Source organism: Teleopsis dalmanni, chromosome 1 (genome assembly GCF_002237135.1).
Source record: "Teleopsis dalmanni isolate 2A chromosome 1, ASM223713v2, whole genome shotgun sequence".
NCBI classification, from domain to species: domain Eukaryota; kingdom Metazoa; phylum Arthropoda; class Insecta; order Diptera; family Diopsidae; genus Teleopsis; species Teleopsis dalmanni.
In genome coordinates this window covers 205078113-205094735 of record NC_051846.1, presented here as the reverse complement: position 1 = coordinate 205094735, position 16623 = coordinate 205078113, and the positions used below count along the sequence as shown (strand labels likewise).

Genomic DNA, 16623 nt, shown 5'->3' with positions numbered 1-16623 from the left:
GTATCTTTTTTTACCATTATACAAATTATAAGAATTGAAGTTACGTGCAGAAAAATACCGCAACACATACAAAAGATGAAAGTCACACAACTTTTGTTGCTGAATAAAAAATCAATTTAGGCCCGGCGCCAGTCCGCCAGTCTGCCAGTCTGCCAGTCCGACGTTGTCTGCATCTTTATTGTTTACGTGTTGAGCGGATTTGGTTTCAACTTTTTTGTTTATTGGCAAAAATTGTGGGCACAACAAAATCGAGTGCATTTCGCGAAATATGAAATATGAAAATTCTAAATAGAAAATCACAAAATAATTTATTAAATAATTTTTCATAATTTTCAAATATTGTTGGCCTGTTTTCTGATTTACACAAAATGTGCAAATGCTTAAAAATTGCCCGTACACCTTGGCGTATACGTAACGTGAAAATGAAAATTAACTACGCAGCAATTTTCAAACTTTGTAATGATTTCCTTATGACTACGTTTCCATGGCAATTGGAAAAGGAAGCCTACAGCATGCAAGCCATAATTTTTCTTCATTGTTAAAATATGAAGTTTGTTTATTTGAAATACGAGTGTGATTACAGTTATGAAGTTTTTCTCATTTCCTTCCGTTTCAAATATTATGCTTCATTGCGCCTTTTTTAACGTTTCTTACGTGACTGACGTTCTCTGATGTTAGTACTTTTTTGCTTCACTGGAAAGTTATAAATTTTACTCTAATTCTTCTCATGTGTAAACAAAGTTGGCCCATATGTTCAGAACAAGTAAACAAGACGTATTGGGTTAAAGGAACATTACAACACATTCAGTAAAATGGTGCAGTAGAAATAGATTTAATCCTTTTATGCCTTTCTATTTTAAAGAAGATTAAATGATTATGATTGTTAGTCAAACTTTAATTTTGCTCTAACTTCAAATTTATTTTTTTATTTTGAAAAATATACTGCTAATATAAATCTAATCATATTCTATTGCAGCAATTTAAATAACATTAAAATTAAAAACAAAATTTAAATATTTCCTTAATACCCTTTCAGAAAAACTTACTTAATATTTTATAAAAATGAGAGAAAGACGTTGTTTTTTCTTCGATTTATTGATATTTCAACATAAAAATTTGTAGCTGAAATAAAACGTAAGTATCTCTATTCCCCACAGTGGTGAAGTGAGACTTTAACACGTATGGTGTCATAATAAATTTGAAGTATATAGCATAAATATGTTCTTAAATGAAGGGCCAGTTCCTTATTTTTATTATTATGTATAGGCTAGTTGAGTAAGTGCACTTGAGCATTTTTACTCTCTATTAACAGCGAGGTTTCTTCATAACCCCACTCTACGGATTACTGTTTATCACTCCATCAAACTAAGCAATAATTGACCTCAGATCTGCATACTTTCCCGAGGAGACTCGGGGACCATTATTCTTAGTTTACTTAAAAATTAGTTCTACTGTTAACTCACAAATAAATAAAATACATTCAATATAGATACATTATTTATTAAAGCGCTTTAAATTTATAAATAGATTTAACTAGCTTACTAGAGTCTATCAAAGTTCTTTCAACAACATTCAACAACTTTACCATAACCCCTAAGTTACTACTGTTGAAGATATTAGGTATACTATTGCTCACGTATAGTTACGAGTCGTTGGTACTCAGTAAATAGCACTTTGACTCTAAAACGGCAATCGAGAAAAAAGGTTTGCAGAGAATGTTGATCCCTTATATAAAACAATATGATTTCGGACACTAACCATTACCAACAGTTTGGAAAAGTACATCTAAATCTAGTTAGAAGCATATGTAGTGATATAAATAAAATTAAGTAGGCTAGAACAAGCGGGCACCTAGCTCACATAAGTAAATCCGTTTATGTCACGTTTCATGATAAAGGCCTGTAAGGTTTATCTGTTTCGAAGCATAATGTAGACCAAGATGATCAAGGTGTAAGTAAAGTATGTAGACAGGCAATCGAAATCGATGGAGAGAATCTTTCCATCAGCAGCATTAATTGCACTTTGCAGTTCAATAGTTCATGAATTTCGAAAAGGTTAATATGTATGTAATTTAGTGGAAATGGTTTAAAATCTTTTGCTAAATTTAAATGTAAATTAAACTATTTAATTAATAAATGTGGTATTTTATATTTTAGAAATTTCCGTTTGGGAAGTCTAAAAGTGACAACAAAAGTAAAATCTGCTTGAAATGGAAATTTTAGATATATGAGCTAATAATGCTTTTGTCAGGTTATGTTCCCAATTTAGACGATATAAGCTCGACGTTATTAGAATGCTGAAGTTTATTTAAGGGAAAAGCTCTTTGTGATTGTGTTTTAACAATGTGTGTAAGACTAAATACAAGTGTCTACTATATGCTCAGCGCTGTTCTTCATTGTATCATTATAGTTAAATGACTCGACTGATGTCTATTTTCTTTAGCATATATCCGTCTGCAGCATTGCCACAATCGCTCTTCTATTTTTCTTTCCCTTACTGTATAGCTTGCAATACTTTTTCTCTGTCTTCTGAGGATAAGGATTGTTTTTTCTTGAGTATAGTAAGCCACCTACACAATAAAGTAACAGTCCATAATATAATATCCGATGTTTCTTATAAAAACCATTTCACTAATTCGTTTATTTTTCATCTAGACTACTAGGGAAGATGATATTTTTTAGATATATAGTTAAAATGTTTTCAAAACATTAACTTGAAAGGTGTGGGTTGTGCGTTGGGTTGGTTTTGTGGGTTTGAAATGTCACATTGAGGTCTTGGGCACATTCCATCTACAAAAATAAGTAACACCGGCGAACTCAAGTTGCTTTGACGATAACTCTTTAATTGTATTGCGGTACTCACTTAAGAGTTATACTAACGTACCACTAAACTTTCAATTTATTTCAAATTAGAAATTTGCTTGGAGCAAATAAATTCCTAATTGAAATCCGTACATATGCAGTATTAATCTGTAAATGTGTGGTTTTTGTTTTAATTGCTTCTTATGAACTGTGCATGAGGCATCATAAAACGACGTGAATCTATGGTAAATACATTTCAATGTTTAAAAAACACATTTTTTTATTTCGTATTAGAAATCGTTTCATTAAATAATTTGAATAGCTTTAGTATCTTAGTTCTTTTATATTGCGAATTTTTTTTTTTTTTATTTTAAATACTTTTCTGCTTAATAAACTTAATCTATACAAAGAAATGACTGGCCATTAAGTTGGTATTATTTTATGCGAAATGTTTTGAAAACGTTTTGGGAAAGGTGTTTCACCAAGGTGAATTTAACCATAAAGTTGCTTAAATCTGTTGTTTATTGCCTTCTTAGTTCATCAGTATTTTTTCGAATAATTTCCACAATTAGAAAAAAAACATGATTTTTTTTTATTTCTGAATGTATTATTCTGATTATTACTATATAATTTATATTATAAAATATGTTATTGGTTTATTTCATCTGACTTTTGAATATACCATAAATGTGCTATTGGCTGTAATATTGTAATTAGCTCTAATAATTATTGATTTACTTTGTGTGGATATACACAATATAGAACATCACAAATAACTTATTATGTGAACGGGAGAAACAAAATCTATTTGAACACTGGAAAGCTGAAACAGGCATGCGGCAGTTCAGAAGATTTACCGATTCTGAACACATGAAAGTTGACTAACGATCACTGTAGACTTAATTACCACGTAAAGAATGTAGGTGCTATTATTCCTGTCGACTCAATCTTGAAAAGAATGAAACATCAGAACATAACCTATGCAACTGCCCAGCGGCGGCAAGACGTAGAGTCGCCTTGGAAGCGGGGTCTTAGTTCCAAAGCAAATAGGAAAAATTAAGCCAACAGCTATTACGAGATTTATAAATAGTCTAGAATTGTTTTAGTTGGGCCTTTAGGCGCACAATAGATTTTTTAAAAAACGGTGTGCATTCAAAGCATATTATTTAATGATAATAATAATATAGAACATGATGTAGCAGAATTTGTTGGTTATTATGACAGGGAAATTTTAAAGTACATATACCTACTATTATAATAACATAAAATATGCTAACTAATGTTGTATACGTTATGTTGTATACATAATAATTTTTTATAAATTTTATATAATTATATTATGTTATATTATATTACGTTTTCGATTGTTTGGCAAGTTTGTTGTTTATTGCACTTTCTACTTATGGATGATACTTATGGATTAATTCTATTCAGCATACATTGCATCATCATAACTTTGAAGTGTTATATCTCGACTATTATTTTCAATCCAAAATATTGCTTTGCGATATTTCCATTTTCTTATAACAGGCAAAACAGCATAGCCTTTGCCTTGCAATAAATTTAAGAAGGGCTTAAAAATTTCCTCCGACTTTAATTTTGCAAACACATATATTGTTCTTTTATGCATTTCAAAATCACCCAGTTGTAGAAAAACAGTTTTAGTTGCCTCAAATATAACCCCAGCTTTCTCGAACTGTTGATGTTGCCATAGAATTTTGCCAAACTCAAGTAATGCTTTCCCATGTAAATGCGAAAAATTGAATTTCTTCATTAGTAGTAGGCATTCCTCAAACTTTTCTTCATAACTTTCAAGCTTATCTAATCTAAAAATTAATAAATAAATTATGAAAAATAGTTCATACAATTTAGCAAAAGTACATACTCTCCGTCGCAGATTGCATCGTATAAACTTATCTTACAGAATAGTATTTTAACTTGATCTGTATCTTGATCGTTGATTGTTTTTGGGAAATAAGGTTTCATATTTGTAATATGGGTAAATGCGGTATCAAAGTCTCTGTTACCTAATAAAATTTCTACGAGTGTTAAACGTGCTTCCAAAAAAAGATATAAGTTGTTTTTTATGCCTCCTGCAATAGCATTTTATATAATTATTTATTTATGTCATGAGATTAACATTTTTCAAAAAAATCTTACTTTCTGCTATTGTTAATATTGCTTTTCTTGCATAATCAATCGCTTCTTCGGAATTTGTTTTCTGCACCACTTTACTGTATTTAATTAGCATTATGGTTAAACGTTCTCCCGTTGCCTGGTGTAATGTGTAACGCTCACTCAAACCTATTGATCCCTCAGTTCCCCAATCTTGAGACCTTGTCAACATTTCTGTCTTTTCAAAATATTGAATTGCAGTTAGGTCCCCTCTACCTAACATAAGAATTTATTGTATTAAATGATTATAAGAAATTTCATATTACCTGTATCCTGTAAAAACTTGGCAAGCGAGAAGTAAATACGTGCTATACTCTCGATCCCTTCAAAATATACGTGAACGTTATCCACAATTGTACAAAGTTGATCTTTATTTGATTTTGCATTGGCAATATATTTATCGCAGTGCTCCGCTATAAAGAGAAATGATTCGCCTACTATTACCTCATGTGAACGTTCATACGGTTCTAGTAATTTAATGGTGCAATACAGTAAATGAAAGCATTCACTATATGAGCCACAAAGTTCCTTTACACTTAGCTCTTCAGCGGCTTTGATGTTATTAAATATTTTAACTAAAAGTTCCTCATTACTGATTAAAGGCGAATATGTATTTATTTTTTTAAGTAATTCTTTTTCCTTTCTAATAATCGCCTCGAAACCGCTAGCACACTTTGTGCAGCCCGACTCATATAGTTCGATTAAGAGCGCTTGAGCAAGTGGCACCACCTTACGTCTAGCTTCAACATATGACAAAGGCTTGACATTGGCTAAGATTTTCTGCTTATCTAAATGGGTGTATGCAGACTTAGTGTTTGAATACATTTTGCCAAAAATTGCTTTCGTTACAAAAGTATAAAAATAAAAACGCGTATAAAAGTAGCAAAAATGCAAATGTATAAAAATACAAATAAGTAAACAAAATAAAAAAGTGGAAACAGAATTAAAAAAATAAAAAAGAATATTATTAATTAATTAATTAATTAATTGTATTATATACAATAAAAACTTTGACATTTTTTTTTTTAAACTCACAGGTTACTTTTTAATTAATTGAATTATTGGGTGATCATACAGCTGTTTCGAGTATTGCCAAATAACCATCATCAGTGGTCTTGAAAATAATTTTGTTTTTGAGACTCCAAGTACCAAGAATCGAACTCGTGCCCTGCCAAATTTGAAGCTCAGAGTCAGCGATCCTTAACCAACTGATTCAAAGCTGCACCTGACTTTTATGTTCGCATATTTTTCTGGAGTTTTGCTATGAAAGTGTTATTAACAAATTCACTTGTGTTTATATTAGAATGAAATCATATACCAGCTATAGAATAATTGCATTAATTATTAATATATTTTTATATATAATTGTTTAATTTCAATACTATTCTGTTTGTTTCCTATTATTATTAATAAATGAATTTCTATACAATAAATGGTACACTTTCGCTGGTTTCCTTCACTTTCGTTAGAAACGGACAGTTTCTCTATTTTAAAGGCAGTGCACGTGGCTCGAACGTCAAACATGTTGTGTTTATGTTCGTTGCTTCGAGCAGCTGATTTTTAATCATAAACAAATTTCACACTTTTCCTTACAACGTCATCGTTAGGCGAGGCGGCGGGTACAAAAATTTGCTTGAATCTGTTAAACGGAAAATTTCGTGCAAAAGATTTTCTCAGTCAATGCGTTGACATCGTTGCGTGCAGAAGCATTTGCCGCGAAGAAAAACGCGTAGAAGTAAGGAAAACTGCGGTGTGCGGTCAATATTCGGCGTGTTTCCATGAAGACTAACGCAACGAGTTGTGGGATAAAATTCATATAATTCTACTAAATTAAAAAAAAAACAATTAACATCAATTAAAAAAATTTCTAAAAGTTAATTATAAAAATTTAAAATAATTAAATTTAATTTATAATAAAATATATTTATATTTAATATAGTCTTCTATTCATTTCACATATACAGCTTTCTATATACATATATAAAAATTAAACTAATGCAAAATAAAATAATAAAAGAATAAAAATAATAAGAGAATAAAAATATATTACTAAAAATTTAATTTAAATAAAATACTTAATGTAATAAAATTGTGTACAAAATAAAAATAAATTTAATAAAAAGTTAAATATTTGAACGAATTAAATCGATATAATCATATGCTACAGCATTCAGCAATTTTACTAAGTTATGGCGTTTAGATTAATAGTTTTGTTACTCATACGACATGACAAGAATTTTGTAGAAAATTTATAAAAATATCAATCAGTAAGAAAAAATGATAAATGATAATAAAACGTGAAACGTGAAGTAAGATATTTACACAAGGAAGGGCTTCAGAAATAATTTTCTCTCATATCAAAAGTGTTTAAATTCAATGAGATCCGCGGAAATAAGTTACTAATTTAATGTTAACAAATTTAATAATATAAATTAAAATATTGCTAAAGCAACAACAATGTTAGAATTTGATTCTTCAGATGAAGCCAATACTGAGCTTTTAGAGAAACTAAAACATTTAGATGTACGCCCAGAAACAGTCGAAAGTGGTGGCATTTGTGGTAAAAGCTGTTGGAAATCATTAAAATGGAAGTCTGCGCTAGGTCATGTAGGTCTATTGGTCTCATTATCAATATATTGTGGTGTAGGGGGCTTGGTAAGTTTGTTAAATAAATTAATTAAAATTATTTTTAAATTAATATGTAATAGTGTAAAAGTATGTGTTTTAAAAATTCGCTGCTTCACTTTATTGTAATTAGGTTGAAGGTCTTTTGACTTTATATAGTTCTATATATTGGTTCTATACAATATAAAAACAACTGTTTAATAATATTTAATAATATATAACAATAATATATAATATATAATATCATAAACCAATTTACTCAATTGCAATCAACTATTGCTATAGATCTGGTGAATTCATTTTTTTTATATGGTAATCTGTGCTGAAGAGTGTTAAGAGTCTCTACGTTTGTATTGGATATTCATAGATAAATATTATTAAAGAGCAGTTTATCTGAAATGGTTATTCTTTTTTTTTAAAATATTAATTATATTTCATTTGGAATGGTTATTCTCTTCAAAAGATCATAGAACATAAAATGAAAATGATAAAGAATTTCTTTCTTTTTGGTAGGGTGCAACTATAATATAGTTAAAGCAATATGTGCTACAAAGAAATCAGTTATGACTACCTTTACTCTGAGCACATTACTTCTATATCTGCTTATCAGCAATAATATTTGTTTAAGATTATCTCTAGGTCGAAAAGTTTCAAAAAATATTTGAAAATTTTAAGTATTACAAAAAATATCGACTGTTTACTGCTTTGAGAAACTTAATCGCGTCTGCAATTGTGATGATTAAACTGCTGTTCACTTACACGTAATTTACAAACGAAAAACAGTTGACGAATTTTTCTTTAGCAGTAAACGAAATAATTTTTAGAGAGAAATTGTCATATAAAAGAATTATATTAACATTTCCAAAAGACCTACAGTTCACTTGTAGTATTATTGCTGTATATAATACATATAAGTGTATTACTTACTTACTTGGTTGGCCATTACAGACGTGAGTCTTCCTTCGCCGCGTCGAGTAGCCTCCGCCAGTCAGCTCGATTAGTAGCTTACTGTCGCCAGTTGGTATTACCGAGTGTCCCAAATCGTTAGTCACCTAGTCCTTTCACCGAAGATGCGAACGTCCTCTACTGCGGTTTCCATCTGCGGGTACCAAATCAAACACCTTTCTAGCCAGAGCACTTTCTTCCAATCGCACGACATGACAAAGCCAGCGAAGCCGCTGAATGTATAAGTGTATTAATAGTATTAATAAAATTAAAATTGTTGGTTACACATTTCGATATACTATATATTTGGCATTTCAATTTTAAAATTTTTTTGCTTGCTTTGCAATATTTTAGTATTATTTAGAATTTGTCTAAAAATTTTGTTTTTAGTATTACATAAACCACTTGCAATATCACAGTTTTATAAGCTTTTATAATAGACAGATTTATATTAAAATAGTTTCAGTTATATGTGTTGTAAAATTATTCGTTAAAATTTCAAACGATTTTTTTTGCTAATAATTTCATCTGCTTAAATTCAGTACTTGAAATCCTTTGTAAGATAATATAACTGAAAAGACCAGTCGATTGATAATGTGCCTAACATAACGATCATCTGTTTGAAGTCAGTACTTGAAATCCTTTGTAAGATAACATAACTTGAAAGATCAGCCGGTTAATAATGTTTCTAACATAGCGATCTAACATAACATTGCACTGTTAAGGCAGGCTTGGCATATAACATTTTCCAGACTCACTAAATAACAGCGTTCATTTATTTCTTTATATTTATTTATGATAAGAGTAAGAGATTTTTAATTTAAATCTTATATATCAAATAATAATATTTTATTAACTTATATTTGTTATTTTTATACTTCACTATTTTCCGAAAAACCTCTTTATTAACTCATACCATTTTAAAATTTATTATTATAACTTATTATTATAAGTATTGCTTTAGTCTGTCTGAACGTCTATTACAATATAAAATTTTAATCATCCACAGCTGTTCTAAATTACTTGTTCACTTCCATGAATATTATTTAATATTATTTTTATTATTTTTGCAATATATTTTTATCCAATTTAATAAAAAAACTTAATAACCAAATGTTTTCACTCAAAATAAATTCTACTAATTACATCCACAATATAAAGCAAGTGATGAATATTTTTTAATTTAATTTTATTGTGTTCTATTTATGATTTCAAAAGCGGTCAAAGACATTGGGCTGCCTGCTTCAAGACGAGTTAATCTTGTTAAAGTGCTAAAATGATTAATTTGCAGTTCATTTGTTCTATTTTTTTTTTTGTTTTTTTTTTTTTTGATGTACACAAATCAATCGCACGTCAAAACAAGCAAACGATTTTCATATGAAAGTTCATATAATAATTTAATTTTAAGTGCAAACAAATTTTATTTCAAAAATATAAAAATCACGTTTAGTATAAGGAAATTTAGTTTTAAGAATTTTACCAGATGTTAACATGCAGCTAGGCATATAGCTAAGCATATGAAAATATACTCTCAGGAATTAAAGTAGTCAAAATACAAAAAAAAAAATCGAAATGTTTATTTTGCTAAGTTGAAGGACTTTCTCAAATAATTATCCATGTCATTAAATTTTGTTACTTTTTCAAATCAAAGAAATTCTTTATTTTATAATAAAAAGAAGGTTGTGTATCTAAAAAAAATTTAGATAGTTCTGAATATTTTGTGCATAAAATTTAAATGCGGTAAATGTGTACAACTGATTTTAAATGCCACGATTAATTGTTTTTAGTGTGATTTTAGTGTGATTTTAGAGTGAAGTTAATATAAATTATAAACAAATTATAATTTATAATAATTTATAAATTATAAATTATGTTGATGCTAGTTGAGTCAGTGTACTTAAGCACTTTTACTCTCTATTAACAGCGAGGTTTCTTCATAACCCCTCTCTACACCTTGACTGCATTATTGTTTAACACTTCATCAGACTAAGCAATAATTGACCTCAGATCTGCATACCTCCCTGAGGCGCCTGTAACCGTTCTGAGATTCGACAACGCGGTGTTGGTAAGCCTGTCAATTTTCGTAAATTATTTCAGGGCTCTATCCTTTATGTATTTTTTGATTGGATCCATCTTAAGGTCCTTGTGGATGTCATTTGTCCTAATGTACCATGGTACCTTGGAAAGTCTTCTCAGACCCTAGCTTTGTGCAATGTTTAGCTGGCTTATTATAGTGTTTGAGGCTTTGCTAAACACTACACATCCATATAGAAGTGACGGTCGAATTATTTGGTTATCCTGTTCTTTTTATTGAGATTTTCATTTTTAAATAGTGGTTGGAGGTGATGAAGAATTTTAGCACATATAATTCTTTTCAATTGAACATGTTTAAGCCATTTGAATTGTTTGTTCACCGTGATGCCTAGATATTTAATGCTATATATCTCCCACTCCCACTCTCACTCTTGACTGGTTCTGTTTCCACTTACGCGTCGTAATAAACAGACTAAGGCTCTATTGTTGCTAACTGTTGAAATCGCGTCATTACAGCGCAAAGCGCATTGCCTTCGTTGCAATATAACCTAAATATATTTGAGTTTTTTTACTCATTCATTCTTAAAATAAAATTTTTTAATCTGTAGTTCAAATTTACACCTATGCTTCAGTGAAAATAATTTTCTAAAGTTTATTTTTATAGTCTGCAATACAAATCACAGCAAACGGAAATTGCTCTAACTACTTAAAGGATATCTCAACATGACATTGACAAGCATTTAATCAGGTTACTTGCGACTGCAGAAAAAAAGTCAGGTGTCGCAGTAAACCATTCACATAATCGTTGAAATGCGTGCGATATAGTACTTCTAGAAGATTACCTGCAACGATGGAATACTGTAATGTCGACTTTAAAAGCATTTATTTAGCAATGGGTAATGCATATATTGTATGAAGAAAAAAAATATTAAATCAAAAACACTTGAATACTACATATATGAAGAAATTGCTTTTTTATATTTGTAAACGTTTAAAAGAACACATTAAAAAAATATATTAAAGCCACCACAGAACAATAATATTGTATATAAGAATTATGCGTGCTGCACAGTGGCCTAGTGTAGTTGGAGAGCTACAGGGTCTATCATTTCTCGAGTGGCAAACGCAACAATAGCCTGTAATACGATTATGTTTTATATGTCACATATTATATGGTATGTAATATATAGTCATGTGTTTGCACGCATTAAGTGAATAAAATGACACAAGTTAATTCAGTTTTAGTAGTTTCAATTTATTAGTTTTTAAATTCAGTATTTATAATTTTTAATATTTTTAATTAATATATTTTTCAAACATTCAATTTTAACTTTATACTTTAATACATCAATTTAATATTTTTGTAATTTTTAACATGTTTAATTTCTGGTTAAAATTTGTTCTAATATTCTTCACTTTCAATTACTTAAATAAATTTTACATATTTTTATATTTCAATATTAATTTCTAATTTAGATTTTTTTTATTTTCCACTTTTAATTATTTGAATGAATTTACAAATATTAACTTCTATTCCAGATTTTCCACTTTTTTAATTAATTAAATGAATTTACAAATATTATATTAATATTTAATCTTTAAAATATTAATATCACTAATTTTCACTTTTAAGTATTAAAATGAATTTTACAAATATTATATTAATATTTAATCTTTAAAATATTAATATTTAATCTTTAAAATATTAATATTACTATTTTTCACTTTTAAATATTAAAATGAATTTTACAAATATTATATTAATATTTAATCTTTAAAATATTAATATTACTATTTTTCACTTTTAAATATTAAAACAAAGGAAGGCACAACTTCGCGATGGAGACGATTGTAATCTTTCACAAAATCTGTACTTAACAGGATTGATCTTAGGGTTTTATACTCGGTTTAACAGAGACAAATTCAAGCTCTCAAAAGCTATATTTTGGAGCTTTGAATTTTGTATTTAAAATTTATGATGTGACCAATTTTTGTATGCAACAATGTAGTTGATACATTGTGGCAATATTGAGAGAAAAATATTAGCATCTATGCTAATATGTAACTATATACAGAGGTAACCAACAGTTATACTTTAGCTATTTAGAGTATCACTCGCGATATCAATATTGTATATAAAAATTACGCTTCATGCTTTCTCAGATGCTATTGAAGCTCGCGGCGCCACTGCTCCTGCAATTGTGACAAGCGTGTGTAATTCCAATAGCTTTCTAAGCCTTTTTTTATTAAAAAATTTGCATTTACATATAATATATATATATAAATATATATATTGTTAAATAAACATTATTTACTACAAAAGAATTTGAAATTTGTATTGCAAGGTTTGCGTGATGCACGTGGCTTTGTTACTGAGGTTCAACGGCAACATGATTCCGTTATTGTTTTCTAAAATTTACGCGCTTCAAGTGTAGGTTCAGGTTTTCGCGTAAATATTTAAAGGACATGCAATCCTGTTTAAGTTGTGGTCTTAATGTGTTGGTTTACTTATATAACTGTTAAATTTGAATATCGGAAATTTGTTTCAATATGTTTAAGTTTATTTAAGAGAAAGTATATAAATATATATTAGCATATATAAAAACACAATACATGTTGAAATGATTGATGGCGTGGTACGAAAATGCCTATTGATATATGTTGAAAGCCTTTTTGCATTTAAATAACACATTAGTATTTTTTACTTAACTTTTTTGTTTTGTTTAAATTTATTATTACTTATATATTTCAAAAACAACTTAATATTTAGACAAAAAAAATTAACACGATTTTCATGTATATAAAAACTCTATACTTCAATATGGGAAGATGTATTATGCAATACACAATGCAAAATTAAAGAATGCATAACGACAGTTAAACTATACATATTTTTATTAAACAAAGAACAAACTAGAAATCTAAACAAGAAATCATCCACATAGTCATCGAACTCACTCTTTTGTACGAACCAGAAGAATAATCAGTAAGCAGTAATGAAAACAACATTACAACCGTGGATGTGAAGGATACATAATTATGAGAAAACTGTTCAGTACATAATAATAAGCTACCTTATCTAACTTAAAGTTGAATATCGTCAGCTTGATGAGTTCAGTCCAGCATTAAATATCAGTGAAGAGTTCTCATACACGTCCCGTAAGTATTACCTGAAAGTGCATATCCTGTTGGGTGCTCAAAACTAGAGTTTTAGAACAAAATTCTAAAGACAACGAATAAAAGAGAGAAATGATGAACAAATTAAGAAGATTTATATTGAACCGTCGAGAATGGAGAAAATTTTGTTAGATTAAGCCTACTCCGTAATGACCATAAATTACTTGAATCAAAAAAAAAAAGCGATGAATATCTCTGTATCTCTAGAATGTATGTTCATTGTGGACAGTGGCGTCGCTAGGCATCAGCGATGTCGGCGACCGCCGACGGCCTCGCGCCCACAGGGGTCTCGCAAAATGTTACCGACTGTGTATTCTAAGCACTTAATAAATATTTTGAAATATTTGGTTTGATAATGGCATTAACAATATTCGAAGTATTCCCGAATGTTTATATAGTAACCAGATTCATGTTCACAGTTCCAGTCAGTATAGTTTCAACGGAAAGAAGCTTCTCAAAGTTAAAATTGATTAAGACGTACTAGAAAGTGTATGATGATCCAAGAGAGAGTATCTCCTTTGGAAATTCCATAAACTGAAGCAAAAATAGCAGCTGGCGCAAATTATGATATAATTTAAAAAAAGTGAGTGGTGCTAAACGTAGAAAAATTCACTAATTTTAATTATGTTTATTTTAATTTGATTAGCAATAGAACTTTTAATCATGCTTTGCGTATTAGTGAATCCAACTTATGTACTTTTACAACTGGGTTATAAAGGGGGCCTCGCAATTCTGATGTCGCCGACGTACAGAGTTGGTCTAGCTCCGCCACTGATTGTGGATCCTAAGAAAAGTATCCTTACTCTAAACGATGAAACCATTATGATGTGCCTATATTTTAAATACTTACATTAGGCATATTTGCTAAACACTTGCGGATTAGATAGCTAAGATCGGATAGATGGTTTTTAATAACGGCTGGTAACGATAAAATGGATAGATGATATTTAGTTTTTTCTTATCTAATCGATTGCTACAGTAGTAGTTGTTAAAAGTAGTTGCTATTTAGTTGGCTGCCCATTAGAAATTATCCTATACACTAACGGTAATGGATTGTAAAAGAAGGAGAATAAAAATATGTTTCTTTTAATTTTTGATTTTGGGTAAAATCATACTTATAATATAACTTAATGACACACACATATGTCTTCTTCGTGTCAGATTTGGGTAATATATTGTATAATACGAAAAATTTTTAATCATTATTTTTTTAATTAAAAATAATTTTTTTTATAAAATATTATTATATCTTACAAGTTTTTTGTTCTTATTATTAATAATCGAAGTTCTTTAACTGACAGTTTTGTTGTTAACATTAAGCAAATGTTACATTCAGCGAATGTGGCTATGATTTACTCATAATGACTCAAAGACTTCGATGAGTAACTCATATATGAAATCTTTTGATTTTAGGATATTGTTTAATGTTCTTAACATTTCATGTTTGGTTTGTTTTTTATTTTTAAATATATATACATGAATTTTAAATTAAAATTTGCTTCTATTTTTTATGAAATTTCTTTGATATTCTGCTTTTGTCTGTTCTCTTCAAATATATACGGATTTCAAATATAAATTTAAAAAAAAATTATATAGATATATATATTTTTATTCGCTAAAAGCATATTATAGTTTCTTGTTTCCAGAACAATTGCACATTATTAAATTTTAATAATTGTAAAAATTTCAAATTGTTAAATATAAATTATAAATAAATTTTAAAAAATGCAAAAAAAATGCCAACAGAATCCATAAGTATTTCACACCCTCTAATTTGAATTATTCAATACAATTGCTGATTGAATTTTATATATATAAACAACTGCCCAACAAATGGATAAACAATTACGTCAAACTGCAAAGAAATTCGTCTACGCTCGAATCAGTTTTACTTCGAAATCAGAAGTATCTGCAACAATAAAAATAAATATATATCTCGTATGTACATATATATTCTTATATAAATAGGGAAGTATACTGTTGTATATTAATTAATTTTGATTTGTATAAATATTTTTAAACATTAATTTTTTTGCATATATATTATTATTTTATATTATTATAAATATAATTCTGTGATTTGAAGTCTAAATTTGTGAGATATTTTATTATTTTTATTATTAGTATATTATTATTATATAATTATATATTATTTTTTTATTTTTTAATGGGCTTAGATCGTTTATTTAACACATAACTCTATAAAAATGTTTTTTTAAATAAAATAAAAAATTACATTTTTAAAAACTATGTTAAATATATAGTTATATTAATTTTCAAACAAAATTATTTTTATTACAAATATTTTCGAACATCTTCTAGATAAAAAATTGATAAACTAAATAAATATCGGTCGTAATAACAATTTATTATATATTATTATTATAAATATAATTCTGTAATTTGAAGTCTGCTAATATAAGTATCCTAAAGTGCTATTTGTCTCTATTGCTTCAATAAAATTTGTGAGATATTTTATTATTATTATTATTAGTATATTATTATTATTATTATATTATATATTATTATTATAAATATAATTCTGTAATTTTAAGTCTGCTAATATAAGTATCTCAAAGTGCTATTCGTCTCTATTGCTTCAATAAAATTTTTGAAATATTTTTTGTTTATCAAAAAATTCTTTTAACATCAAAATTGTTCATAAGCTAAAATTATGCATATCATTTTAAGAATATCTTCTTATTTAATATTTTTTTGTTTACTGCTTTTATAGACATTGCAAATTTATACAGCATATAAAATTTAATCGCCTTTAAGTAAATTGAATTAAAGACAACATTTTAGTTGCAATAAGAAAATAAGCAGCTAAAGTCAGTCATTCACTGAAGTCGGTACACTGAAGTTG

At 28.2% G+C, this 16623-nt stretch overlaps 2 protein-coding genes across 2 annotated transcripts in view; one reads left to right on the top strand and one right to left on the bottom strand.

The window, feature by feature from the left end:
* Positions 1 to 4160: 4160 nt before the first annotated feature.
* On the bottom strand, positions 4161 to 5849 carry LOC119671483. The gene is made up of 4 exons (XM_038082130.1): positions 5243 to 5849; positions 4962 to 5192; positions 4687 to 4894; positions 4161 to 4627 (listed from the first exon to the last, which is right to left on the bottom strand). The coding sequence occupies exons 1-4, from the start codon at positions 5799 to 5801 to the stop codon at positions 4228 to 4230; spliced, it is 1398 nt and encodes a 465-aa protein (XP_037938058.1). The 5' UTR covers positions 5802 to 5849; the 3' UTR covers positions 4161 to 4227.
* A 1359-nt stretch (positions 5850 to 7208) lies between these two features.
* Positions 7209 to 16623, top strand: part of LOC119674863 (TWiK family of potassium channels protein 9-like) — a 39062-nt gene continuing 29647 nt past the window's right edge. Inside the window, exon 1 of the mRNA XM_038086021.1 lies at positions 7209 to 7631. Coding sequence (XP_037941949.1) covers positions 7434 to 7631 — 198 coding nt within the window. The 5' untranslated portion in view covers positions 7209 to 7433. The remainder of the gene's footprint in view (positions 7632 to 16623) is intronic.